General features: G+C 32.5%; 2 protein-coding genes across 3 annotated transcripts; one reads left to right on the top strand and one right to left on the bottom strand.

The window, feature by feature from the left end:
* The first annotated feature begins 2,352 nt into the window (after positions 1–2,352).
* On the top strand, positions 2,353–6,469 carry UPP (uracil phosphoribosyltransferase). Its single transcript, XM_079069623.1, has 12 exons — positions 2,353–2,504; positions 2,623–2,721; positions 2,810–2,888; positions 4,622–4,680; positions 4,902–4,979; positions 5,075–5,156; positions 5,406–5,454; positions 5,625–5,686; positions 5,794–5,861; positions 5,977–6,032; positions 6,117–6,164; positions 6,243–6,469. Exons 1-12 carry the CDS (start codon positions 2,403–2,405, stop codon positions 6,292–6,294), a joined length of 834 nt encoding a protein of 277 aa, XP_078925749.1. The 5' UTR covers positions 2,353–2,402; the 3' UTR covers positions 6,295–6,469.
* Positions 6,470–7,621: 1,152 nt separating this feature from the next.
* Positions 7,622–10,758, bottom strand: LOC145128585 (PRA1 family protein A1-like). Of its 2 annotated transcripts, none has more exons than XM_079063397.1 (8): positions 10,409–10,758; positions 10,081–10,121; positions 9,912–9,990; positions 9,710–9,796; positions 9,545–9,633; positions 9,384–9,455; positions 8,000–8,124; positions 7,622–7,915 (listed from the first exon to the last, which is right to left on the bottom strand). In XM_079063397.1, the coding sequence occupies exons 1-7, from the start codon at positions 10,564–10,566 to the stop codon at positions 8,021–8,023; spliced, it is 630 nt and encodes a 209-aa protein (XP_078919523.1). In that variant the 5' UTR covers positions 10,567–10,758; the 3' UTR covers positions 7,622–7,915; positions 8,000–8,020. The 2 variants fall into 2 exon arrangements, with proteins under 2 accessions (XP_078919523.1, XP_078919522.1); XM_079063396.1 differs by having other exon boundaries at positions 7,622–7,925; positions 10,409–10,757.
* Between the last annotated feature and the right edge of the window lie 719 nt (positions 10,759–11,477).

The raw sequence follows: 11,477 nt of genomic DNA, 5'->3' as shown, positions 1-11,477 counted from the left end.
GGGATTCACAGGAGCAATACCAAAGCAGGGTCTCGATGAATGGAATTGTGCAGGCTTCAGAGGTTGTAGTCGATGATGGCGTCAACGGAGTATGCGTTGGTGTTTCATGGAGATGCGACGGTGGTGCTCGGATGTTTGGGGTCGATTTCTGGTGGAAAAGAGGAACAAATGTATCGATGATTGGAGGAAGCCGTCGTTACTCATTATGGTTTATAAAAATATTGCAGATTTCATTTAATGATTTTCCAAAGATAAAAGATTTATTTTTGGCTTCTAAAAGTAAAATGACCAAGCTACCCTTATTCCTAAATTTAATGATTAAATTATTGCTAAATTCTCATTGGTCCATACATGTATACAATAGGTGTGTCTAAGCCTTATTTAGGCTAAAAAAGATTTGATGATTTTTTTTGAAATGTGCATGTATACACATTTGAATGTTCATATATATATATATATATATATATATATATATATATATATATATATATATATATATATATATATATATACATACATACATACATACATACATACATGTATATTTGTGTTTTTTTCAATATTTTTCAAAATCAACACAACAATGAGACTCTAATAGCAGCGTTTACAAGAATCGCAACTTGAAAACGTCAAAAAAAAAACACATAAAACATAAATATGTGTGCATGCTCAAATCATTTTTTAGCATTGATCTCTCTTAGACGCAACATTTGATGAATATTGATGGTCTTGGGTTTGAAAAATGATGAGCGGGTATATATATATATATATATATATATATATATATATATATATATATATATATATATATATATATATATATCATTCTGCCTCTTTTCTGTACTCTTTTTAATGACTATTTTTTCCTATACAGGCGTACAACTCCTTTGAAGTTCTGTTAGTGATGACGCATTTTCAAAGCATCCGAAGATATATTCATGCCTTATATGTTTGTTTGGCATGTCATACCGAGACAGTGTTCACTAGGAGGGCGTTACTGTGACACAATAACAAAGAAGTACAGTTGTAAGAAAGAGGATTCCTAAAGACATTTCTTTCTGAGTGATGACTATATTGTCGCATTTTTCGATGGATTCGGTTTGGGGATTATTTTAGCAATCTAAGTCGCCACTTCGGAAGTTAGGAAATACGAATTTTCAAAACTGTTTTATTTTCCTTTGAGTGATGTTTCAATATAAGAGTCTATTTTGATTTTACAAATGACTCACCAGTTCACGGTGCCTTACAAGTTCACGGTGCCTTACAACTTCCTAGTTATAGAGGACTATTACTACTTCAGAGTTAAGACTTTTGTTTTCGGTCCCTATCATTTTCTACTTTTTAGGAGGACATTTAGAAATAAACTTTTTTTTATCATCTCATAGAACTTTTCTTTTAAATGCAAAAAATTCTAGAAAATAACGGAAAAACATATTGTTATCCAAAATATCGATTCTAGTTGATATTAAGCAAAATATTGTCCTATAGTCCTATGCAATATTATCCGGTTCGAGCCTTATGTTATGGTCCTTATGGACTTAGGCTGAACGGTACGTAGCGGGAAAAGGGAGCGGGAGGCATTCTCGCACCTCGGAACACAATACCGAGGGTGCGGAATAGGAGGCATGAGATTCGGTTAGCTTTTTAAAAAATTTACTTTTTTTTCTTTAATAACGTTTACAATTCAAAAAAAAAATATATATATATATATATATATATATATATATATATATATATATACCATTTTACACGACTATAAATACCTCACTATTTTAAAATTCAAATTCACACATTTTTCTATCAATTTCTCTCTATTTTCTTAAAAAAATGAATCCCAACAAACAATCAAACCCTAAACTCCGATAGAAGAAAAAAAACCAATGTTTCGAGTTCAAGCACCCAACTCGAAACATTTTCGCCATCGATCTATCTCAAGGGGTTTATCGTCCCCAACTTGATGCCCCCATTCAATCTCCTCCACAATTCCAATACCCAAATGTTAGGAAATACTATCCTATGCAAGTGTCGAATGTTACTCCAAATATGTTCACAAACTTTATCGTTTTTCCCGATCAACTTTCACCAAATCAACCCCAAAGCCAAACTCCACTCCATCAATCTCCTGCTATTTTGGTGAAAGAAGAAAAAAAAAATTGACACTTAAAAAGTGAAAGATGCTTCTTATACATTTCAAATTATACGTATCAAATTGGTATGCGTTGCAATGAAAAGCGTATTGTTATCCAAATATCGATTTATCGATAATAGACGATATTTAATTTTTTTTATCGATATTAACGAAGTTTGACTAAAAAACAAAAAGACAATGTTTTGACGAGTTTTTTTCGGATACGTGTTCTGAATATACGGAACCCAATCCCCTTTAAATCGATTGTTTCACAATGGCTTCCGCTCGCATATCTTCTACTTCCCCCCTTCACTTCACATTTTCATCGCCGGCGCCTCCTTTTCTCCACAATCTCTCTCATTCCCTTCCGAATAATGTATACCCACCATCAATTTCCCCAATTTTTTAATCCAATTTCTGTTCTTTTCTTCCTTTTTGTTTAATTTAAACCCTAATCTTGTTGTTTACTTTACTGTATATTATTGTTCCTACAGTTTTCATGCTCTAATAGGCGGCAGCCACGTACCAGATTCTTGTCATTGAAGGCGCAAGCCACAGCAGAAAAGAAAGCTCCTTTGGACAACAGAATGCTGGTAACAAACTCGAGTTTTTGGATTCGATCGAAATTGGGTTGTTTTGGTGGATGAGTTCCCGATTTATTTACTCGTTTTTTTTCTGCAGGTATTCGTACCTCCTCATCCTTTGATCAAGCACTGGGTCTCAGTGCTTAGAAACGAGGAAACACCATGCCCCATCTTCAGTAAGTAATGCTATGGCGTTTTGAATCCACTTTTCGTAATTTTACTTTTTTGTTTAGATTCTGATTCTGCATGTCCGTTTCTTGAATGTGACATGCAATTTGATAAGCCTTAGTTGAGTCAAACTCAAATTTCTTATCTTTTTCCGTTTTTTGTTTTCGATTTTCATAATTCTTCTTTTTTGGGTTTTGCATGTCTATTTCTTTTCTGGTTTTGCATGTCTATTTCATTTCTTTGGGTGTTTGAATGTGGATTTCCGATTTTCGTAAATTTCTTTTTGGGTAATTTTTGTTTAACTTCTGCTTCTGCATGTCTGTTTCTTGAATGTGACATGCAATCGGATGAACATTTTTCATCAGCTTTACTTTGGTTAAATTCGATTTTGTTTTCTTTTTTCCTTTTTGGTGTTTGAATTAGATTTAAGCTGTCAAGAAGTTGCTTAAATTGTGATTGGGTTTTCCAATTTTCATAATTTTTCTTTTTGGGATTTAGTTTTTGTTTAGATTCTGGCTCTGCATGTCTGTTTCTTGAACGCTACATGCAATTGGATGAACCTTTAGTTGGCTCGAATCTTATTTTCTTTTCTTTTTAACCTTCGAGTGTTTGATCTTGACTCAAGGTGTTAACAAGTTGCTTAGATTGTGATTCTGCATTTGGGTTTTCATTTTTTGTAATTTCTTTTGTTTGCTTTTTAATTTTTGCTCAGATTCTGGCTCTGCAGGTCTGATTCTTGCATGTGACATGCTATTGGATGAACATTTGTTATCAATTTTGGTTGGGTCGAATTCAGTTTTCCTTTTTTTATGTTTTGAATTTAATTCAAGCTCTCAAGAAGTTGCTTATTGGTTTTCAATTTTCGTAAATTTTGTTTTCGGGTTTTTAATTTATGCTCAGATTCTGGTCATGCATGTCTGTTTCTTGAATGCGACATGCTATTAGATGAACATTTGCTATCAGATTTAGAATTGTCAAATTCAGTTTTTTTTTTGGGTGTTTGAATTCTATTCAAGTTGTCAAGAAGTTGCTTAGATTGTGATTCTGCTTTGGATTTTCAATTTCGTTTTTTTTTGGGGTTTTAGTTTTTGTTTAGATTCTGGTTCTGCATGTTGTTTCTTGAATGTGACATGCAATTAAATGAACATTTTTTTTATCAGTTTTAGTTTGATCAAATTCAATTTCTTTTTTTCCCTTTGCGTATCTGAAACTAAATTTCATTTAAGTTGTCAAGAAGTTGCTTATATTGTGATTCTGCATTGTGGTTTTCCAATTTTCATAAACTTTATTGTTGCGTTGCGTTTATAGTTTTTATTTTGATTTTGGTTCTGCATGTCTTCTTTCTTGAATGTTCTTCTCATCAGCTTTAGTTGTGTCAAATTTCACTTCCTTTCTTTTTTGTTTTTCGGGTTTTGAATTTAATTCAAGTTGTCAAGAAGTTTCTTTGATTGGAATTCTACATATGTGTTTTTAAAATGTGCCATGCAATTAAATATTGTTAGCATATTTAATCAAATAAAATCCAAAAATAGTTTTAATATAACTTCAATAAAGATGCTCTGAATCAAGATTCATTTTCTGCAAAGAGTGATGGTGCTCTATGTGCAAATTTGGTCCATATTTCTAGGATACACCATTTGCAAATTTTTCATGTAACAAAAACATTAAAATTATATTTCATTCACTCATGTTTTTGTTAAATTGCATGTTATACTTTTGTTTATAATGACTTCATGTTCAGAGAATGCCATGGCTGAGCTGGGAAGGCTTCTTATGTATGAAGCATCAAGGGATTGGCTGGTATACTTTATTTGGTCACTTTTTTCTTTGTTGCTTTTTGCAAGAAATAACAATATGCTTTTATCGATTTATTAACTATAGCATCTTACTTTTACTTCTTCCTATTACAACATTTTGCATTTTATAATAAATGAAATTAAGATGTTATAATACACTAATATATCAAAGTACATTGCAAATTCTTGCTTTAATCATTAATGTAGTAAGTTTATTTATTGCAGCCTACAATTTCAGGGGAGATTCAGTCCCCACTTGGGCCTGCTACAGTTGAATTTATTGATCCAAGAGAACCTGTAGCGGTTAGTATATCAATAATCAATGCCCTTACATTATGCTTTATTATAAACACTTCTGTTATGTGTGTAAATTTACACAAATGCCCTTGTGTTTGCAGGTTGTTCCTATTCTGAGAGCTGGGCTTGCTCTTGCAGAACATGCAGCATCCATCTTACCAGCAACCAAGACATACCACCTAGGTAACTAATTAACTATCAAATTAAATTTACTTTTTTAACCTTGATGGACTTAATGAGGACATGACTTAATCTGGTAAAAGCTATATATGGGTGTTGATTTAATGCAGAAAGAGCAACTTAATACAGAAAATAGGGATTAGCCCTTCGTCAATGATTTTTTCAATAAGTGATGTTTTTTTTTTTTTTTTTTTTTTTTACCTGAGACTAATGCTTGTTTTCTTATTATCTGTTTTTATTTTTTTAATTAAGGTATTAGCAGAAATGAGGAGACACTTGAAGCATCCGTGTATTTGAACAAGTAAGGGGTCCTAACTCAGAAGTTATTTACTGCATATATCTCATGTTTACAAGCTACTCTATGCAGTATAATTTATAAAAAACTAAAAATAAAAAAATTAATACTATTGCATCATTTGTTTATTTTGTGAAAATTTTCATGTTTCACCCTTCTTCATGTTCCTTATGCAGGTTACCTGACAAATTTCGTGCAGGAACTCGAGTGTTTATTGTAGATCCTATGCTAGCAACAGGTAAATCACGTTACTAACCAAATGTCTTAAATACCCTTTAATAATGAAAAAATTACAAAATTTGCTCTTTTTAAATTAATTTCATTTTGCATCTAAATAATCTTCAGGTGGCACGATTATGGCAGCCATTGATCTGATTAAGGATCGTGGAGTTGCCAACCAGCATATCAAAGTGGTAAAATATTTAGTATTGTAGAAAATCAATTATTAAATAATTTCCTCCTTCCAAAATAAAAACCAATAATCAGTTTATTAATTCCAAGATTCCTTAAATTTATCTAAATATTTAGGTATCTGCCGTGACTTGCCCTCCAGCCCTCCAAAAGCTGAGTGAGAAGTATCCTGGGTACAACATTTACTAAATCTCTTGACACTGGATGAAGGGTATATCTGTCTTTTGTGATTTAACTCTTCTATTGTAATTCCTCAGGCTTCATGTATATGCTGGAATCATCGATGCAACACTTACTGACAAAGGGTAAGTTAGTAAATTCAAGAAAATATATAATCTTGTGTTATCAAGTTATCTAAAGATTGTTTGAATGGTGAATTTAAGGATGATTATCCCGGGACTTGGAGATGCAGGAGACCGAAGTTATGGTACATAAATGAAACCGAATGAGGGCGTTTATATGGTACAATGTAACTTTTTTTAAGTTGTGTTGGGTAGTTTTTTAGTTATAAATTTTGCTGAATAAGTTAACACATTCGTGTCTTTCAGTCTGATTGTTGTTGTTATTATTGTGACAATGTGACTTATTTATGCTGAGGTTTCTTTCAGTACCTTTTGCTTGATTTGCTTTACCATAGCATGTATGTATTTATCTTTCTCATTTAGAATTGCAACCAAGTGAACAAACCTTATATTTTTTTAACCTTTCATTTACATTTTTTTTTTAAAACATGGTAATAGTTGGTCTCAAACCCACACATAGTATTAATAATATTTGTTTTGACGGAGAACATTTTGTTTACTGTTAGTCTTAAACCTTTAGATTTCGACATTGAACTTTTTGAACTTTTTGTTTGGACGTTTCTAGAATACTTAAAAATTAGTATGAAGTTACTTATTTTTGTATAATAGTATTTATAAAACTATGTATTTATACAAAATAAAACTTCTCTTCTTATTTATACAAAAATTACACATTTATTCAAAGTTTAAATTTTATATGTATTTATATGAGTAACTAGTTATTTACACCAAAGTTCCCCTGGTTCATTTCCCATTTTGGCCTTCTTATTTATTTCCTCTTCTCTAAAATCTCACATCCCATGAAAAGCTAACATGGGGTTTAATGTTAAAAATTAAAATAATTGTACATTTTTCCAAGATGTAGCGGGTCTGTGCTAATTAGCTAAAGCTAACAGAAAGCAAGAAGGAAATTACAAGTGAGAAGACATAATTGGGTTTTTTCAACAACTCAACGCGACTACTCTTAAGTTTAGACTTGCTACTCATAAGCCAATTAAAAATAAAATGTAATCATGTCTTGGAGAATATCCTTGATCTTAAGTTGTGTTAGTTATTAAGGGTAGAAATTTTGTGCAAAAATTAGGACCAAACATGAATATGAAATAAAACATAAGGGCTTTCTTAAGAAGCTATTAGCTTTTATATTTTATGTCATTTTACACATTCAAAAGCTTATGCATATTTTTTGTCAAACATTTCTATACAAATAAAAACTCCAATTTAGGTGATGAAGATTAACAGAGGGTTGAAGATGAGATTAAGGCTATGTTTGTTACATGGGCCAAAAGACTAGACAAGCCTTGTACTTATATTTTTGGATGATGAAGATTAACAGATGGCATTCAAGTCTTTTGTTAATTCTTTCCTTTTTGAGTGAAAAATTAAAATTTGTCTCATTGAGACTTGTCCAAGTCCAAAACACATCAAACACAATTCAATATGTTATGGCATGTCCTACGTATCAATATCATATGAGATATAACGGTTCAATAAAGATCTCACATTGTATGAAACAATACCAAAAAAAAAAAAAAAAGTTCAAAATTTGATCCATTCACAGGTTTCTGAACAAAATTGAATTACCCTTCCACATAAGCTTTCCCTCTTCTACATTTTTGACTTTTTCCCAATTTTATACCCACTCAGGGGATATTAATAACCAAATATATTATTTTATGTCATGTTATCCAAGACTTCGACCTTCATGCAGCTTTCTACAAGGATTATTCCCTCAAAAATACCACCACATGTTTCTTCGTAACCCTAAAAAGGGATAATATTAATAAAATCATATATATTATTATAAAACATAATGCATTTTTTAAGGTAATACGCACAATCACATGAATAGAGGAGGATTAAAGTTCACTGTAGTTGCGCCAAACTGCACGAAATTCCTCACGGAATGTATTGAGACGAGCTTTCAGGTTAGGTGTTCTAAAGCTTGCATGCACTATAGTAGCTGAACAACAGATGAAGTCAGCAAACAATACTTGATATTGTTACACAAAGTTTATAGAGTAAATTACACTTGCTTTTACCCCTCATCAAAATTATTAACCCACAAAACACAAAAAGACTCCTTTTTAGACTATATCTAAAAAATCTATATAGCGTAGGGACCAAAATTGTAATTTTATCAAGTCCAATTCATGGGATTTGTTTAGATTTTGTTGTGTATTTGGTATTTGAGTTCTGATTTTGATTAAACTTCGACATTGATTTTTGGGGTTTTGGTGGTTTTAGGGTTTGAAGGTGAAGAAAATGGAGAAGACAAGTGTAAAATTGTCAATTTCATAAATTTAACAGTTAGGTTGTTAATAGGGGTGGTCAAAAATATCCGCATCCGAACATCCGATCCGAAAAATCCGAAAATCCGATCCGAAAATATTCGAAAAATCGGATATCCGAAAATTCGGATACCCGAAATTCGGATATCCGGTTTTTCGGATTCGGATACGGATATTAAAAAGTGAAAATTTCGGATATCCGAAATCCGAAATATATAATATAAAAAATTATTAAAAATAGTTTTAATGCATTGGGATTTTTCATTTGAAATTCAAAAAGACAAATTATTAACATTTTTACTTGGTACGCAAAGTGAGGATGGTATAAATGTTATCTTTTTTATGTTGATTTTAGTAATTTGAGTTTGATTTCTCAAGATCTTGAGGTATCATGAGGTAACTTGCATTTAACCGGACCAAATGAAGTCTTATTATACCTAACAAATGCATGGAAACGTTCTTGTTCTTGGAGGGTTTATTTTATTTATTTAAAACTAATGAAATTCGGATATTCGGTTTAATATCCGAATCCGTATCCGAAATTCGGATATCAAAAATCAATTATCCGAATTTTCGGATATCCGAAATTCGGATATCTGAATTTTCGGATATCCGGTTTTGAACACCCCTAGTTGTTAACTCAGACTAAGGTTTTATTTAATTCATGGGATTTGTTTTGATTTTGTTATGTTTTTGTTTATGAGTGATTGAGTTATGATCTTGATTTAACTTTAAGATTCAATTTTAGCTGGGCTGTTAACTTAGACGACCCACGGACTAAAGGCGTATGAAACAGGAAAATAGGGACGAAAGATGCAAAAAGATTTATTTTTGGACCACACCCAAAAAAAAACTAACATAACACAGGGACCCAAAGTATAATTTACTCAAAGTTATACCAGTCATGAAATAAGAAGGTTGTAAGATATACCAAGAAGGCCGGTGGTCAACGCCCATAACAAAGTCAAGAGTCCGCAAGAAACAAACCAAAGAATGAAACTCACTGTGAAAGGACAAAATGGTCAAAATACTAAATTAGCATTTAAAAAACAGAAAATTTTCACCATTAAAGAGAATTAGCAATATCCATACCAGCAGAAAATGCCAGAACAAATGTCCAACGAGGCTGTCCACATATATATATTGTCCTCTTAGATGAAGGGCGCCCACGAAGAACAGGCCTGGAAATTGCAAATCACCATTAAAGAAGATAAGCAGTATATGTTTAATGAGATATTTAAATGGAAAGAGGCTCACGTTAGTGGATGTCTCATTTTTGCAGCTAAATGTGGAGAGAATTGCCTTATAGTTCTTGTTACTTTTTCACTGAATGTGCTTGCAAAGCTGTAAGCCAGTGCAGTATCAAATCAGATGATCTTGATCAAGTTAAGAATGAACATGAATATCAGTATATATAGTAACTTAGGTGAAGATTGGAGCAATGTATGTATGGATGTACCTATCATTTAAGAAAGCCATAGTTAGAGCGGTTGACATAGCTGCAACTATAGCAAGTGGTCTCCTAAGAAATCCCAATCCTACACATGAAAAATTCATAATCATGGCATCTGAAAGAAATTTCAAATTTAGATCATGCCATTTGAGTGTCTTTTATTCAATCGGCTTACCAAGAATGAACAGAATCATGAGAAAGTAATTTGTCCGATAGCTGCAAAAAACACAAGTTCTTGTAAGTTATGTAACCGATTACCCCACTTCAAATTTCTACATCTATTTTCAACAGAAGATATGGAGCTCAACGATGTAAATTACGACAGTACTATTCAGATTAAGTACGGAAAAAGTTGAAACGATATTTAGGGTTTACAGCTGTTCATTCCCCATTCTGATCTCCATAATGATCACCATTCAAACCTATAACTAATTAGATAACTACTCGAAATAATCAAACAAAACGAATGTAAAATGTTAGTAGAGATGAAAATCAGAACATACTAGTAAAGATTACACTTCAGGCGACTGTTCCATTTGTTAGAAGAACGAGGGACTGTGAATTTGGAGACGAATTCATTGAAAGGACGAGGAGGCGACGACCAATCCACTTCTTTAAGTGCTTCGATCAGGTCTTCTGTTGTTACCGTTCCCCAATCCATTTCTTTGATTCTTGTTTTTTGATCGATGAGTCATGAAACCCCCAAAACGAAATCTGATCTCGAATTTCTAGAAAATGCAAAGAATGAATTCGTGAAATGTGAATTTAGATGTTGTGAGCCCCGGAGCCCATCAATCAACAAATCCGATTGGAAATGGTGTCGTATTCATCAGAAGAACTTTTGAGAGCGGGTTTAAAAATTGAGCATGTTACGAAAAAAAAATATATATTTTTTGAATTTTTTTTAATATTTTATAGGGTAAATTACATAAAGGCCCCTATGGTTTGGCGTTATCTACACGTTTGGTTTCTAACTTTATTTTTACTCGGAAGATCCTCCAATTTGGTTTTGTTACGAGTTTGATCCCTAGTCAATGTAGAATGACTCACTGTCTTTTACCTTTTTATATTATTAATTAGATAAAAATATTAATAAACTTTATTATAAATGTATTAGTAATTAAATAAATAGGTCCATTTTAATAGAAAAACCCAAACTACCCTCACCCCTCTTCCCCCCCCCCCCCCTTGTGTTCACCGATCGGGAAACCACGTCTTGCCACCACCAACAAAAGCTCTGACCACCACCTCCATAACTAACCTCTAGAAATTCACTCAGTAAATCAAAAACTTATATAAAACGCACATGCACGTTGGCACAAAGCGCGCAACATCACCAATCTTCAAATATCTGTGAGAAACATCGTCTTCTCCACAAACCACCATCCACTTGTAAATTTGAAACCCAAACCACGATACCCAAAAAAATAAGAGTATATGACAGGAGGGGTATGAAAGGAGATTTGAGAGAAGGACATGTGAGGGTGGAAACAAGAACGAGTTCAGTTTGTCAGGATAGATCTAGTTCGGCGAAATGAGATTCAAGAACTAGTAGTGGGAAAGAAGGTAGTC

The sequence above is a fragment of the Lactuca virosa genome, chromosome 8 (assembly GCF_052849685.1).
Source record: "Lactuca virosa cultivar CGN04683 chromosome 8, Lactuca_virosa_CGN04683_v6, whole genome shotgun sequence".
NCBI classification, from domain to species: domain Eukaryota; kingdom Viridiplantae; phylum Streptophyta; class Magnoliopsida; order Asterales; family Asteraceae; genus Lactuca; species Lactuca virosa.
The sequence above is the reverse complement of the archived record's forward strand: the minus strand, read 5'-3'. Positions and strand labels throughout refer to the sequence as shown.

Coding starts and splice junctions, on each gene's coding strand:
- UPP (XM_079069623.1), top strand. CDS start 2,403: ATGGCTTCCGCTCGCATATCTTCTACTTCCCCCCTTCACTTCACATTT. Junction 5,455..5,624: donor GCATCCGTGTATTTGAACAA/GTAAGGGGTCCT, acceptor TTCCTTATGCAG/GTTACCTGACAAATTTCGTG. Junction 6,165..6,242: donor GCAACACTTACTGACAAAGG/GTAAGTTAGTAA, acceptor GGTGAATTTAAG/GATGATTATCCCGGGACTTG.
- LOC145128585 (XM_079063397.1), bottom strand. CDS start 10,566: ATGGATTGGGGAACGGTAACAACAGAAGACCTGATCGAAGCACTTAAA. Junction 9,634..9,709: donor AAAATGAGACATCCACTAAC/GTGAGCCTCTTT, acceptor TGCAATTTCCAG/GCCTGTTCTTCGTGGGCGCC. Junction 9,456..9,544: donor TGTTCTGGCATTTTCTGCTG/GTATGGATATTG, acceptor GTCCTTTCACAG/TGAGTTTCATTCTTTGGTTT.